Consider the following 15,084-nt stretch of genomic DNA (forward strand, 5'->3'; position numbering starts at 1 on the left):
CCTGAGACCTGAGGATATGAAACTGGGTCAAGGAAAAGCACAGCCCGACTCTGTGCTGTATCTGAAGTTGCACTGGAAGGCTCTCTTCATGCAACCAACCCTCCTTCTCTTCGACTGCCCTGAGAAACAGGCACAGCCCAGGAGATAGGACCACAGGGGCAGGAGGGTCTATCCAGGGGCTGGTTCTGGAGGGGGCGGGTGCCTCATGGGGACCTGGTGGAAATGGATGGTCCCCCAGAGAGGAGAAGGGATGCTGAGCTGACCGGCACCAGGGTGTGTGCTGGGCCGGCAGGATGACCTTCTTGTCTGGCTGATCAGAGCAAGCTTGTCTTGAGCATCTGATGCAGGGCTGGGATTAGGGTGAGGGAAGCCTGGCACCCAGGGGACAGGACTTGAGGAGGCCTCCCTCTCAGGGGTCTACCCTGCACCCGTGTGAGCCTTGGGGGGTAGGGGCTGCCTTCAGTTTTGGGCCCTGGGAGCCTTGCTTGCCTCCCTCCAGTCCTGACCCTGACCTGCCCAGGCTGCACTTGGTCATCTGTCAGCTGCCTGTCCCTGCCCCAGATGTCCCCCAGAGATGCAGTGCTGTCCTCTCACACTCCTGCCCACCCCTCTCTCGGTCCCGTTCTTTTCTTTTTGACATCTGTACTTTTCAGGGAAATTGTACCTCTTAGAGGTCTTAGCATCTCTTCTGTGACTTATCCAGGCCCACTTACTTCTCCTCTAATACCCTCTGATCCAGAACTTCTCAAGTTTAGCCCTTAACCCTATTGTAGGGACCCCTGTCCCCTCCCTACCACACACAGGTGAAGGATTCATCAGGTAATGATATTAATTATTAACATTCCTTAAGGGTTCATGAGCCAGGCTCTGACCTAAGGAGATAGTCCTAAATGAGGATTATTTCATTTAATCCTTACAAGAGTCCTATTAAACAGATACAGTCATCCTCATTTAATACTCACTCAGAGAGATGAGTAACTTGTATAAGGTCACATAGCTTGCAAGACCCTTAAAAGAGATGTTTTATCCATCTCTGAATTGCCAGGACCTAGCACAGTGCCTGACATTAATTGCTGAATGAATGGATGCATACAAAGGGAACCTCTAGGGGTGCTTGGGTGGCTCAGGCAGTTAAGCATCTGACTCTTGATTTCGGCTCAGGTCATGATCTCAGGGTGGTGAGATCCAGCCCCACTTCAGGCTCCACAAGTCTGCTTGTCCCTCTCTCTCTGCTCCCCACCCCCACCCCCCGCCCAGCTGTCTCTTAAAATAAATAAATAAATAAATAAATAAATAAATAAATAATCTTTTTTAAAAAAGGAACCCCTAAACTTTTCCTAATAATTATCAAACATCAATTAAATGTGCAATCAGCTTTGTACTGGGGGGGAGAAGGGGATGTTACTAAAGAATTATTAGCTATGATACATATTCTTAAGGAACTTAGAGCACACATAAAGAGACAAACATGAAAAATATGTAAAACTGTATAAATAAACTTGCGGTTGTGTGGCATAGGTGATAAAGCTCGTAGGGTTCAAAGGATAGAGCAGTTGGCTGATGAGTAGCCCAGCAGGAGCTGATGTGGGCTTTGGAGAGCTAGTTTATTTCAGGGGGTGATTCTGGGGGACAGGCTGGGGTGTTGAGGCTGCAGGTGCAGGGGATGGAAGTCATGGAAGGCTTTTGAATTTCTTTTTATTCCCTGGTGCTTGGTGAGGCGGATGGCCTCCATCTCGGGTCTCAGTTTAGTATTCTGCAATGTGAGAGGATGAGCAGGAGGGCTGTTCTCTTTCCCAGCTCTGATGAGGGGGGCTAGCCCTTCAGCACAAAGGCTCGGGCCAGGCTTTGCCAGTCCTGTCTGTGAGGGGGCGCACAGGTCCTGCAGGCATGGGAGATGGGAATGAGGCTGGTAAGCCAGGGGATGGGGGTGGGACTGCCAAGGTTGTTGGGAGAATAAAATGCATTCGTGCTCACTCCAGCCTGAGATGGTATCCGATTTGTGTTGCTCCTGTTGAGGCTCTGAGTAAAGGAACCCAAGCCACACACCCCACCCCCCAGTACACCAGTTCTCCACTCTTCCCCGGGCCATCAGGCTGAGGATCCGTATTTCTGGGATCAACACTGCTCTTTCCCCAGAAATAAACCACAACCCCCCAGAAGAAGGCTTACAGGACTCAAGACTCCTCCAGTGTTTTCTCTTTTTTCAGTGTCAGGCTGGGTTGCTATCCTGACACCAGTTCATCACTCTGGGTCCTCTTCCCCCCACCCGTGCTTGCAGAGCTGATGTTCCCGCCCCTGTGGCCTCCAACCCAGTGCCCTGCAGCTGGTGGAGGTGCCATTCTGCACGTCCAGTCCCAGCCTCCTCTTGGTTAAGTTTCATTAATTGGTTCATTCATTCATTCATTCATTCATTTGTTCATCAGCAAGCATGACTCACAGGCCCTTTATGTACCAGACTTTGGTGTCCAGTATAATAACCACTTGCCCTGTGTGGCTGTGGAACACCGGAAACATGAGTAGTCTAAACTAAGATGTGCTGTGAGTATAAAATACACACTAGATTTCAAAGACATACTATGAAAAAAGATGTAACCTATCCCATTAATTTTTCAACCAGCAATAATCACACCACGGATAACCCTCATTGATTATATGTTGAAATGACAATATTTTGGATGTGTTAGGTTAAATAAAATATATTATTAAAATTAATTTCACCTTTTTTTTTTTACTTCTCAGAAACCTTTTTGAGAATTGTAGATTCACATACTGTTGTAAGAAATAATACAGAGAGAATCTGCATACCTTCCTCCTGTTTCCCCAGATGGCAACATCTTTCAAAATTATAGTACAGTATTACAACCAGGAAATTCCCATCCATACAATCCATCCACCTTACTCAGATTTCCCTAGTTTTACGTACACTCATTTGTGTGTCTGTGTGTAGCTAGTTCTATGGAATTTCATGATGTGTTTGATATTTTTTATTTTTATTTTTTTTATAATGTGGCTACCAGAACATTCTAGACGACATCTGTGGCTCCTGGTGTATTTCTGTTGGATAATACTGCCCTAGTCTCTGGTTGCCAAGATGTATGAAACAGGCTTCCTCTCAAGGAGCTCTTAGGAGAGAAGAACCAAGCACTCGTGAGAAGTTGACAAACTCTCCTAAGTGCCAAGTGGGCTGGGGTTCCGGGACAGAGAGACTCCTAGAGCCTCAGACGACGTGGAAGCCTGTGTCTTAAATGGAGAAAGGAGGGTACTCGTTTGACACAGAGTGGGGGCTTCAGTCCTGCCCGCCTGGCTCCCTGTTCCTCAACCCCCGCCCCTGCCGTGTCCCCTCCCTCCTCTGCAGAGTCACAAAGGGTACCCCAGTGCCCCACAGAGCCAAGCTGGGGAACCGCGGGCCCGGGCTGAGCATCTGAATGGAGTCTTGAAGGAAGAGTAAGGTCCTGCCCTGGAGGATTAGAGAGGGAACCCAAGTGTATTGTCGGGTAGGACTGCTGTAACAGTACCACGAACTGGGTGGCTTCAACTGAAAGTTGCTGTCACGCAGTTCTGGAGGCTGGACGTCTGGGACGAAGCTGTCAGCAGGGTCGGTCCCTTCTGAGGGCTGTGAGGGAGAATCTGTTCCATGTCTGCCCTGCGGCTTCTGCTGGTTTGCCTGTAATCTTTGGCCCTCCTTGGCTCGTAGATCCCTCCCTTCATCTTCACTTGGCGTTCTCTCTGTGTACGTGCCTGGGTCCAAATTTCCCCTCTTTATAAAGACACCAGTCAGTCATATTGGAGTAGGGCCCCCCCCCACTTCAGCATGGCTTCATCCTAATTTAACGAATTACCTCTGCAGTGACCCTATTTCACAGGTACTAGGAGTGAGGACGTCAACATAGGAATTTTGGAGGGACACAATTCAACCCATCGGAGTCGTAGGAATGAGCAGAAGCAAAGGCTGCGGCAGGAATGAAATGATTGGAGAAGTTCAGCTGGACGGGGTTCCCCAGGTTTGGGGGAGAGCATGGGCTGCTAACATCGGAGAGTTGGGGACGTGTCCTAAGACGGAGAAGATAGAATTAGTGGGTGCTCTTAAAGGAGAGTGGTTGGAGTGAATGCATGCATGAGTGTTTGAGGGCCCCCCGTGTCCACATCACCCCACTGCCCTCCAAGGAGGCAGGGGGTCCCCACTGTGCTCACTGTAGTCCGCCGGCGGGGGCCTTCGTGCCGGAGGACAGCCGAAGGCTGTGTGTGCAGCCCCAGCCCCTCCCTCACCCCGTGCTCCTGATGCAGCAGCCTCTCTGGAAGGGGAGGTCTGGAGCGCCGGCCCAGGGAGCGCGGCGTTTGGATGTGGGCCTGGGGGGCCCAGGCTCCTCTGGGGTGCATAGACTGGGGGTGGCAAGGTGGTCTCACAATTGTGCCTGGAGCTTATCTGGTTTCTCTCTCTGGACCCCTCCCGCAGCTGGGTGTCCGCGTGTGTACCCCCACGTGTACCCCCGCCCCAGCACTGTCAGTCCTGAGACCCCTGGGCCCTGGCCCAGCCGTTCCTTAGCCAGAAGCCTCTGCAGAGCCATGGAAGGTCTTAGAATCCAGGAGCCTCTATCTGCTCCCTGGGGCTCTGGGTTCCAGGCCTGGGGGCTCTCAAGGAGGCCAACCCTCTGCCACCTCTGGGCAGTGCTTCTGGGCAGGACAGCCCCCCCGACTCCTCTCCTCCCTCAGGAAGCCCCCACCTGCAGCAGCTTTTCTGTGGCCCCACATGAAAGTCCCCACAGGGATGAATCCACTTCCCTTTCCCCCTGAGGTTCTTCTGGGGGGAAGGTTACCATCCGGCCCTTCACAGAGAAATACCGTGAATCACTAGTGAGTCAGGAGTGGGGACGGGCAAGGGCACTTGTGGAGCCTGGTAATTATGCCCATTAATCCCACTGAAAAGGCTTCCCAGCTGGCAGACACTTCCACTTGCATCTGGGTGGGAAGGTCCTGGCACCTTCTCGGAGAGGCCTTTTCTGACCAGATCCTTCTGGAGACCCAGAGCAGTGGGAGGTAGGGGAGGGCCTGGCGTTCGCAGACTCCCTGGTGGCCCAGTGGAGTTCTTGGCTCCTCAGGAGGTGACGTGGTCCCCCCTCCCTCTTAGATGGCTTTGAGGGAGCACAGCAAGGTGACGCTGCTTCTCTGAGCCCATGCCCTGTCACCTGCCACCTGCCCTGGCTCAGTCCCAACTACAAAGACCCTCTTGCCAGCCCCGGAAGAAGCCATCACACCCCTCAGGGCCACCACAGGTGCTGGTGCTGGAACATTCTTCCTCGGGAGCCACCTGCTGCCTCATCACCCACTTCCTGTCCTGCTCCATGTCACCCTCTCAGAGAGGCCCCCTGGCCACCCAGTGTGGACCAGCACCCCTCACCACCCCAAACTCCTCATGCCCCTCGCTGCCCTTTCTTTTTCCCACAGCGCTTGTCGGCATCTGGCACACTGCACATTGTGTCACCTGTTAGCTTATTGTCACTGGATCTGTCTCCCCCTGGTAGCGGTTAAGTGTCCTTGGGGCAGAGTTTTTTTTGGTTGGTTCATTGTTGAACCCCAGCACCCAGCGTGGCAGGGCTGGTCGATAAATATAGAATAATATAATAAATATTTGAAATACATCTACCTATATAATAAAATAAAAATAGCTTGAAGATAAAGGGAAAATGTCCTCAGTCAGCTGTGAGGTACCACACAAGTGACTTGCTGATGAATGATGGAAAAGTGGTGATACCTTTTTATTTCACGAACTTGGTATGAAAGGAAGAGTTCATTTCCTTTTCTTCTTTTAACTGAGCTTTATCCACCAGCTGGTGGGAAACTGAGTCTCTCATCCTTGAGGGGCCTTCCATCCACCCTCCTCCCCCCACTGCCCCAGGTTTGTGTGGCACAAAGCAGTTGGGGAGCGCCCAAGGCCACCCCGGCCTTGGTCAGTCTGCTCACTGCTCTCTGGAGGCTGCTGGAGCCCTGGGTCCAGCCTCCTGGGGTGCCTCAAGCTGTGGTCTTTCTGAGGCTCCCCTGTCTGTTTAGAGGGGGATGTGGTGGGTGAACCCCAAAGCAGGAAGCTGGCTTCCTGGACTTGAGGCATCTTCTGCCAGCCCACCCCTCCTAGACCCGAAGGCAGTTTGCTCCCCTCTGGGCTGCCTAGCACAGTTTCTTCAGGGAGCTGGGAAGCTTTCAGCCCCCACAACGCACAGGGCCCTAAAGTAAGAGGATCAAAAGCCCAGCTCCCTTCTTGGAATAAATAATTCAATAAATTATCCTCCCACGAAAGTGAAGTACTGATGTTTTCTGAATGACTTTCTTCTTTTATTATTTTTTTCCACATGGAGTCAACTCAAGGTTAGCCTCACAAGAATAGCAGATAGGGCATTTCCATTCCCATTGTTTGCTTTGCCAGTGGGTGAGGGGGAGGGAAAGGGGTAGTCACGGGCTCTGGGAACGCACTCCCCTGGGCTTCCTCGGTGAGCGCCCCTTGCTGAGCTTGGCTATTGTGCATGAGGCCAGAGGCTGAGAGTGGCTGAGCCAGCCCCCAGGACAGAAAACCCTCAGGTGCGCTGTGTGCAGCAGACTCCTGGGACAGGATCCAGGACGTCGGTGGCACGAGGCCTGAAGTGGGAGTCAGGACTCCTCTGAGCTCCAGGTCGAGCTTTGTCACCAGCTGGCTGAAAAGTCACTTCTGACCCTGCACCCCAGTGTCCTGAGCTGTGACAGAGGATGCAGTGTCTCGTTCCGTGGACAGGGGCCTCTGGGGGTGATGGTGGGGGTCCCCAGACTGCATCTGGCATGCAACATGGCATATTTGGTCTGTCCAGTGTTTCCACTTGGAATGCACGGTCGGCGCTTAAACACTGGGGCGACCTAGACTCCCACGGAGGGAGCTGGGTGGGCATCGGGGAGACAGCTCAACTCCCGGTCAGGGGCTCTGGAGACATCCCAGACAGCTCTCCTTGCTTGAAAGATGGGAACAGAGAGTTATGAAGATTTGCCTAAGGTCACTCGGCTCATTCGTGGCGGATCCAGGATGACCAGACAGCAGCTCTGACAACCATCACTGTCCCTTCCCCTCAGCTTAGAGGCTATTTATTATCAAGGGTTTTATTAAAAATTTGTTTCTCCTTTCATTTGTCTCTTTCCCCCTGAGTTTTCCCCTTTTTTTGCTGTTTGTTTTGTTCTCTGACTTTGAAGTTAAAGCTTTTCTTGCGTGCTGGTTGGTGGCCTTTCATTGCCTGTTCATATTTCAGGGCAAGCCAGTCTCCAGAAGGTTCATTGGAGCTCTGGGAGGTGGGCGTTGTCTTAGGACAGTGGTTCTCAGCTGGGGGGATTTGGCCCCCCAGGGGATGCTTGGCAACCTCTGGAGACATTTTCGATCATCCCAATGGAGGGTGTGGGTTGAGGTGCTCCTGGCATCTAGAGAGTAGAGACTGGGGGGCACAGCTCAGCACCCAGCAGTGCACAGGACAGCCCCACAACACAGAATGACCCAGCCCCAACTGTCCGTAGCGCCAGGTGGAGAACCTCTGCGCTAGGGTGATCAGGTGACACAGTCCTATTCCTCCATAGCCCTGTTTGTGTTTTGTTTTGTTTTTTTCTTTTTGACCTGGTCTGGTTCCCTCCCAAAATCCACCCTCGCCACCTGTGAGACAGGGTGTGGGGTGGGTGGGTTGCAGATTGGTGTCTCCGTGTATGAGGAATTGCAGAACTTCTGTGGGTCAGCTCCCTGGAGCTCAGCCTCCTGCCATCTGTGGGGCAGGCCGGTTCCGTGCCCACACTACGTGGGCTTAAGGAGGGGAGCCGGTGTTGGGGGGGGTGGTGTCCCGCCGCTCTTCATACAAACCTGAAAGAGTTTCCCACTTTCAGCCCCACTCTGCGCTCCTGCCCTCAGTGGCCCCGGACCCCCAGTTTCAGAGCCTCTTTGAGTTGTGCACAGGGAATAGATTGACTCCCCATAAACATTTGGGGCTCCACTCTTTCGGGTCTAGGGGAATTAATTACCCATCTGCTTTTCATCTTCCATGGTGTTGTCACTGGCCCCCCTCTGTCGCTTCCTCTCCATGCTCACATCCTTATTTATTCCTTTGCTATCATTTCAGTCAGGGATGGGGAGGGAGCAGAGATGACCATGGGTGTGGAGTCTCAAACCAGGAGGTGTATTCTTGTGCATGGGAGAGCCCGATTGCATTAAAAGCTTTGCAGTGTGGCCTCCGAGGACGCCAAAGTGCTGGCGACTGAGAGCTCTTCCGGTCTAAGTCTCCAGCGGTGGGGGTTGAGGGACTCACCACATAGGAGGTAGTCGAGCTCTATGATCTTGACCTCGCTAAGCCTCAGTTTCCCTGTGTTTATAGCATGTAACCTCAGCTCTGCTGGTAGAGGCGGAAAGAGGGGACGGATGTAAGCGAGCAGAGAACACAATACAAGGCTGTGGTTTATTATCGTCATCCTCATGGGTGGGCATCCCCTTCATCTCCAGTAAGCGAGTGATCACAGCAGCAGAAGGAGGCTCTGTGGTTAGATGGGTTTCAGCCCGCGTGTGAGCGCTGAGTACCGACTGCCTCGTTTTCTTGCCAGAGGCCTCCAGTTTGGTTGGCAGAGTGGCGACCAGCTGGCCAATTGGACGGGGCTCTTTAATGTCACGGACGACCCGGCAGTGCAGAGCGGCAGTACCTCCAGCTCCAGGTACAGACCCCCCGGCGAATGACCAGGGAGGGGGGAAGCCCATCCTAAGGTGGCCTCAGAGCCCTGCCCCGTGGTCCACCCCCAGAGCTACCCTCAGGGGAGAAGCAGGCTCAGCACGGTGGCTCAAAGCTCACTGCGTTTCGGCACCCCGCCTTTGACATGAGGGGTGAGGGCTAGGACCCAACCACAGCAGAGCAGGGACTCACTGGCCCCTCTCAGGGAGGGGGGAGCTGGAAGGGGTGTGGAGTCTGGATCTCAAGCTTTCCTTGGAAGTGGGGGCTTTCACTCCGTCCCTGCTGCAAGGGTTTCGGATGTCAGCCCACAGGTGTGTGCGGGTGGCATCAGGGGTGGGCGTCGGGCCTGGGCATGGGCTCTGCTCCTCGGATGTCCCATGGTACGGGAAGTTCCTATTCTGCCCCCAGGCAGGGCTGACCTCGGCTGGGAAAGAACCATTCCCATGAGGATGGTGCTGAGATTTGACATCTTTACCATCGCATGGTTCTTCCTTCCTGCTCTGCTCTTGTGTTGGGAGTGAAATCAGTAATGAGGGGCATTCTATACTCAGGAGCTCGGCGTTTGTTGAACGCATGAAATGCAGGATGCTCCAGAGGGGGGCACTCATGGCGGGGAGGGCACGGTGGGGCAGTCTTTCAGACAAGGCAGAATGCTTTCTCTGGGTGTGGCTGGAACTTGCCAGCTAAGGGTTTCCAGGGGCCAATTAAGTTGTTTGGTCCCTTAATTTTTGCATTTCTCAGTATGCGCTGTCAGGTCTGTTTCCCTGGGAAAGAGGCCTGAGTTTTTGCTGTTGTTAATTTTGACACCAAAACATTAAATTGACCCCACAGAGGAGAAGTAATGTGTTTTTTAAGGACCGCGGCCCCCACCCGGATATGTATGATTCTGTTCAATGCTTTGAAAAAGTACAGACGTGGTTCCAACGTCAGAAGGATCTCAGCGGGGGCAGTGTTCACAGACAGGCCTTAGGGCGTGGGCCAGCCTCAGAAACCCGGGTCTTACTCTGGCCAGTTCTTTCCACATATGTGTGGTGGAGCCCTGGCCAGCCGCTGGGCCCTGGGATGGGTCACCCAGTGAGAGCGGTGTGTCCAGAATTGTCCCTTCTAAGTATCACACCTCCGGTGTTGGCCTTTCTGCTGTGTGACTCACCCACCCAGATGGGGGGTGGTCTAGGTAAGTCTGCAGGTGTCTGCCTTCCTGGGTAGGACTCTTTGAAGAACTCGCTGAGAGGTTTGGCTAGAAGATGCTAATCAACTGAGCAAGATGGGACAGGCCCCTGGGAGCCATCTCTGGGGGGAGACCCCAGCAAGAGCGCTCCTTGCACCTTCTCCTGTTGCCAGCAGGCTTTCCCTCTCCTCCTCTCTCTGTATTTTGTTGCTGATTTCTCTGCCCCTCTGCCCCACCTCTTCTCCCCTCCTTCTTCCTGCTACCCTTTCTTGCTCCCTAGTTCCTGCTTCCCTCCCACCTCTTTTCTTCACTACTCCCTCCTTCACCTCCCCTCCCTTTTATTTTCTCCCCCGCCACAGTGACCCTGGACAGCCTCCCCTTCCCTGTCACCCAGGACCCCCCAGAGTCAGAGTCACCGCTGGTCTCTAACCATTTGGTTTCAGAACTAAGGCACCCTTTTGTCACTGTGCTCCGCAGCTGAGCTGATTTCCTTCTGGAGAGCTGCCATTTGACCCAGAGCCCCCTTAGTCATGGAACAAATGTGATGAGCACACAGCCCAACGTCTTCTGGGACAATTCCAACGTCAGATCGCAATTTCTGGTTGACCCCCCAAAGTATTATTACATATGTGAGAAACCATAATATGCATCGTTCCCACATGTGGGAAATAATGGTTAATGTAATTAGAACTGAACCGTATGTTGGAGATTTTTTTTTTTTACCTCGGCGTAGGAGTGGCTTCTGCCCTCTTCATAATGGGTAGGACAGCTCCTGGCAGCAGATCTGCAGGGCTGGGGGGAGAGGGGGCCTAATGCCGCTGTGGAAAGTGCTCTTCAGGGTGAAAGTACATCATCCCGGTGAACAAGTCTCCACACCTGGAATATGTGATGTGCTTTGTGGTGTTTTTCACCTCCTGAATAATTCAGTGCATGCCATATTTTGCTCTCTATAGTTGTGTGGTGTGTCGTGGTGTGGTAAAGTGTGTTATTTATTATTAACACGGTTGGAGGGGAAGTCAGGTACCATATATAACCAGAGGATAAAGAGAGGCAGAAAAAGCAAATGACTCATAAATTGTATATTCAAACAGGAGTCTTGGGAGAAGGAGCAGGTCCAAGCGATCGGTCTGGAAAAGTCCAAATAAGACCACAAAGAAAATCCAGGCCAGAGAGTGCTCAGAATGGCTGCGGTCAGGTCTTCTCATTGGACATGAGCTAGGGGAAGTCCAGGCTGAGTTGGAAAGTGTGTGAGTTATAAAATATACATCGACATACAGCTTTATTAATTTCAAGTGCAGGTCTAAAAGTGTCCAATGAGAGTCCTCCAGGGAGCTGTTTTAGTGAGCAGATAGGACTCAGTTTGAATCAGCAAATGCTGCTATTTAAGTGGGTGCCTTGAACGTAAGCAGGAAGGTCTTTGAAGACACTTCTCATCATGTTGGGGTTATGTTTGTGTTTCTGTCTCCCGCACTAGGCAGTGATGTAAGCCCCAGCACCCAGGCAGCACCTAGCATGTAGGAGCTCAATACATGTTAATGGAATAAAATAATGAATTAAGCAGGCGCACAGTAAAGGCTGTTGGTTAAAAAAAAAAAAAAAGCAAACTTACATTTCGGGGTTCCCGAATTCTCCCTTAGAGATGTATTCCTTTGAATAAATCTGTCTCTGGCACTGTCTTTGAAAATTAATCCCCAGAGGGGAAGCACTTTGAATCATAAACTCCTTCACAGTTTGGAATGATGGGAGAACGTTCTCTTGAGAAGAGCAGGGGGTAGGACCATTGGAGCGCTCTGGGCAGCCTGTAGGAGGGGGAGGGGGCTGGCTCAGCAGGAGAGAGAAGGCAGTGAAGGCAGAATATACACTCCTGCAGTGACTGACTGAGAAGCCCTCCCAGACACCGTGCACAGAGCACCATAGCAGTTCTGGAACGGTAGGTGAGCGGGTGGGGAGCGCCCGTGTCCTCCACGGCTCAGTGCCTTGAGCCCTCTGCCCGGGCCCCCCAGGGACGGCCCAGAGGGCAGGGGCAGGCAGCAGCGCCCGTGGTGGTCATGGTCCTGCAGGGTGGGAGTGTTGCATGCACTGCGTGAGCATGTCCCGGGGGTAGGACCGAGTCAGAGGGGCTGAGGGCAGCTGGGCCAGGAGTCCCCCCAGGTGCTGACTCTGAGCCAGGCCCGTAGCCGCAGCGCAAAGGGCTTCACTCAGCTTCTGCCACCTGGACCCTGCTCCACATCAAGTCCTTATCATCCTGTCAGTGTCCCTCTCCCACCCCACCTCCTCCCTGAAGCCTTCCTGGATAGCCCCCTTACCTGTACATTCTGTAAGAAGTGTCTGCCGGAGGGCTGTTTCTGTCATTTCACATACACTCAGCTCTCCGGCAGGTGCACATAAACGTCTCCGTGTTTGCGCAGGCATTCCGCAGATCCCGAGAACCGGCCTGGACCACCTGTGCAAGCACATCCAGGGCCCTCCAGAACCTCCCGCTTCAGACGCAGCCCACAGGCGGCCTGGCTGGACGGTCTCCTCAGCCCCCGTCCCAGGTCCTGTACAGCCCCGGCCCTCCTGGGCTGTGGTGGGATGGCAAGAGGCAGTGCGCAGCCCACTCTCTGATGTCTGGAGCAAAACTGCCCAGGCTGCTGCCCATCCAAGCTGCCCGTTCCTGGGACAGCATGCGCCCCGTGTTGCTGGGCTTCCGGGCTGGGGTGCAGGGGTCTTCCCGAGCGGGAGGGTAGCACCAGCCGTGGGAGAAAAGAGCCAGCCTCAAACCGATAACACAGGAGACTCTGCTCCACGGAAGAGTGAGCCGGGTGAGAGTCCAGGGCCCCAGAGCCCTTCCCTCGGGGTGCGGTCTGCCTGTGTGTCTAGCAGGTACCTTGCCGTGTGGGCTTCGGGATGGTCATATTTCAGAGCTGCGATTCAATTACCATCTTATTATGCTGTATTCAGTGGTTCCCTAATTGTTTCAAGACGGTATATAATTAGGTAATAAATTGCATGGCACCGATGTGCCAAGAGCTCAGCGTGGAGGTCAGAGGTGCTTCCGTGGAGGGGCAGGACTTGGCTGGGATCTCGGCAGGTAAGGGCTGACTGTGTGCCAGGTGCCGTGCTGGGCGCCTGCCCCTGTTCCTGCACTCAGTCCTCACCCTCCAGTGCTTGAGGCGGGTCCTGTCATTGCCCGCATATTCCAGATGAGGATACTGAGTCCCCACTTAGAGGTGGTGGCTGATGGAGCTGGCCCACACAGCATCCTCCGCTCCAGAGTCTCGGGACTCAGGCCGTGCTAGACAGAGGGCTTCTCTTCCTGGGCTGTGGACAGGTCAGCCTGGGTAGGGTTGGGTGTCCTGCTCCATCTTTAGGGTCTCTCATCTCCCCACCCCCCCATCTTCTGTGTCATTCTCCTACCCCCTCTGTGGTCAATTTTTAAGTCTGTGGGAAAGGACAAAAAATAAAAAATAAAAAGAGGGATGGAGTTCTCGGGCTCCATCCAACAGAGAAGAGTTTGGAGAATCAGGTTTGGCAGAATGTTCTGGGCTGCATGCTGGAAAAGCAAAACAAAGATGGTGCGGCTTCCCCATCTCCTCCCACGTACCTGACGAGGACCTCTGGTGGCCAACAGGCAGGAGGCTGTCTGTGGAGGCCAGGTTGTGGGTGTCCTGGGACTCGCCAAGTGGTGTTGTCCCATGAGTCCACCTGGACCTCGAGCTTTGTGGCCCTCGGTTGAGTCTGAATTGAGTCTCCTGGACAAATAACCACTTAGGTGAATGGTTCTGTGCCCCAGTTTCCCATCTGGTAAGCTCCCGCCTTGCTCGGTCACTAGTGGGGTCCCTAAGAGGGACCTTCTGGGTAGATCCAGGCCCCAGCTTCACCCCGACTCACAGCTGGGTATGAGGACTTCCCTCTCTGGGCCTCATTTCCAGATCAGATGGTCAAGGGTGACTGTCAGGGCCTCACCCCAGGTCAGCTCCCAGAATGGAAAGAAAAAGGGGGCTGGAGTCAGGCCGGGAGGACCCAGCATCCACCTGATAAGCAGTTTAGGGGGTACCCAGATGGTAAGGCACACGGGGCTGTCCCAGTTTTCCAATCCACGTAGTCATGCATAGCCTGCACTTGCTACATCGAGGCCATAAAGGTTGTGCTGGGATGGGGACGATGGGGTTCACAGAGGCTGTCCTCCCCACGCAGGCCTCCTCGTGTGGAGTGTAAACCTTCCCTCCCTCACCCTCCACTGGGGCCTTCAGAGTCTCAGAGAACACTGAGGTGTGTTCCTTCTAACTCTGGCTGGTTCTCCCCACGTCGGGGGAAATGTCATTCTTGCCACCTCAGCCAGGACAGTCTTCACGTGCTCCCTGTCCCGGTGCGGGTGGGCTGCCTCCACAAAGTCCCACAGATCCGGGTGGCTTGTAAGCAGTGCCCTGTCTCTGACAGTTCTGGAGGCTGCATGCTAGAGATCAGGGTGACAGCACAGTTGGGTTCTGGTGGGAGCCCACTGTCATCTTGCTGTGCCCTCACATGGTGGGAAGAGGGTGGGGGAGCTTGCTGGGGTCCCTTTTATAAAGGCCCTGATCCCATTCATGAGAGCTGTACCCTCATGACCTAATCACCCCAAAGACCCCACCTCCTAATACCATCACCTTGGGGGTTAGGATTTCAGCATGTGAATTTTGGGGGGACACAGATATTCAGTCCTTGGCACCCAGCGCTCATCACACAGACTTCCGCCGTCACTGTCCCCAGCACCTCCCACTTCCGTTCTCACCTCAGCCCGTGCCAGTGGGGCTTCTGCCTTCCTGCTCCCCTGAATCTGCTCTTGTCAGGGTCACTGACGACCACCTAGTCACTAGGTCAGTGGGACCTTCTCTTTCCTCCTCTTCCTTGGCATCATTAGCTCTGGACGGAGCTGGCCCTCTGTCCTGGAAATGCTCTCTGCTCCTGGCATCTGTGTCTTTGGGATCTCCGGATTTTCCTCCTTCCCACAACTCTCCTTCTCAGGCTCCTTTGGTGGCCCGTCTCCCCTGCCACCATCCGAATGTCTGTCGGAGCCGCAGGCTTGCCCTCTGCTCTCCGCCCTCCCCTGAGATCTCTCTAAGTCCTTTGTCCCTTGACCCTGGAGCGTGTATCTCTGACCCTGACCTCTGCACTGGGCTGCGGACGTGTGACTCTGACTGCCTACCTATGATCTCCCCTTGAATGCCTAACAGTCTCAGCAAGCTTCCT

General features: G+C 53.7%; 1 protein-coding gene across 3 annotated transcripts in view; it reads left to right on the top strand.

Moving 5' to 3' along the window:
• ST8SIA5 (ST8 alpha-N-acetyl-neuraminide alpha-2,8-sialyltransferase 5) overlaps positions 1–15,084 on the top strand; it is a 55,607-nt gene that overhangs the window by 8,402 nt on the left and 32,121 nt on the right. For 2 of the 3 annotated variants that reach the window (XM_032422645.1, XM_032422644.1), the window contains exon 2: positions 8,584–8,691. The exons of the other annotated variant lie outside the window; for it this stretch is intronic. In XM_032422645.1, coding sequence (XP_032278536.1) covers positions 8,584–8,691 — 108 coding nt within the window. The remainder of the gene's footprint in view (positions 1–8,583; positions 8,692–15,084) is intronic. 3 annotated transcript variants of the gene reach the window in all.

This window comes from Phoca vitulina, unplaced genomic scaffold, assembly GCF_004348235.1.
Source record: "Phoca vitulina isolate PV1807 unplaced genomic scaffold, GSC_HSeal_1.0 scaffold27, whole genome shotgun sequence".
Taxonomy (NCBI): Eukaryota; Metazoa; Chordata; class Mammalia; order Carnivora; family Phocidae; genus Phoca; species Phoca vitulina.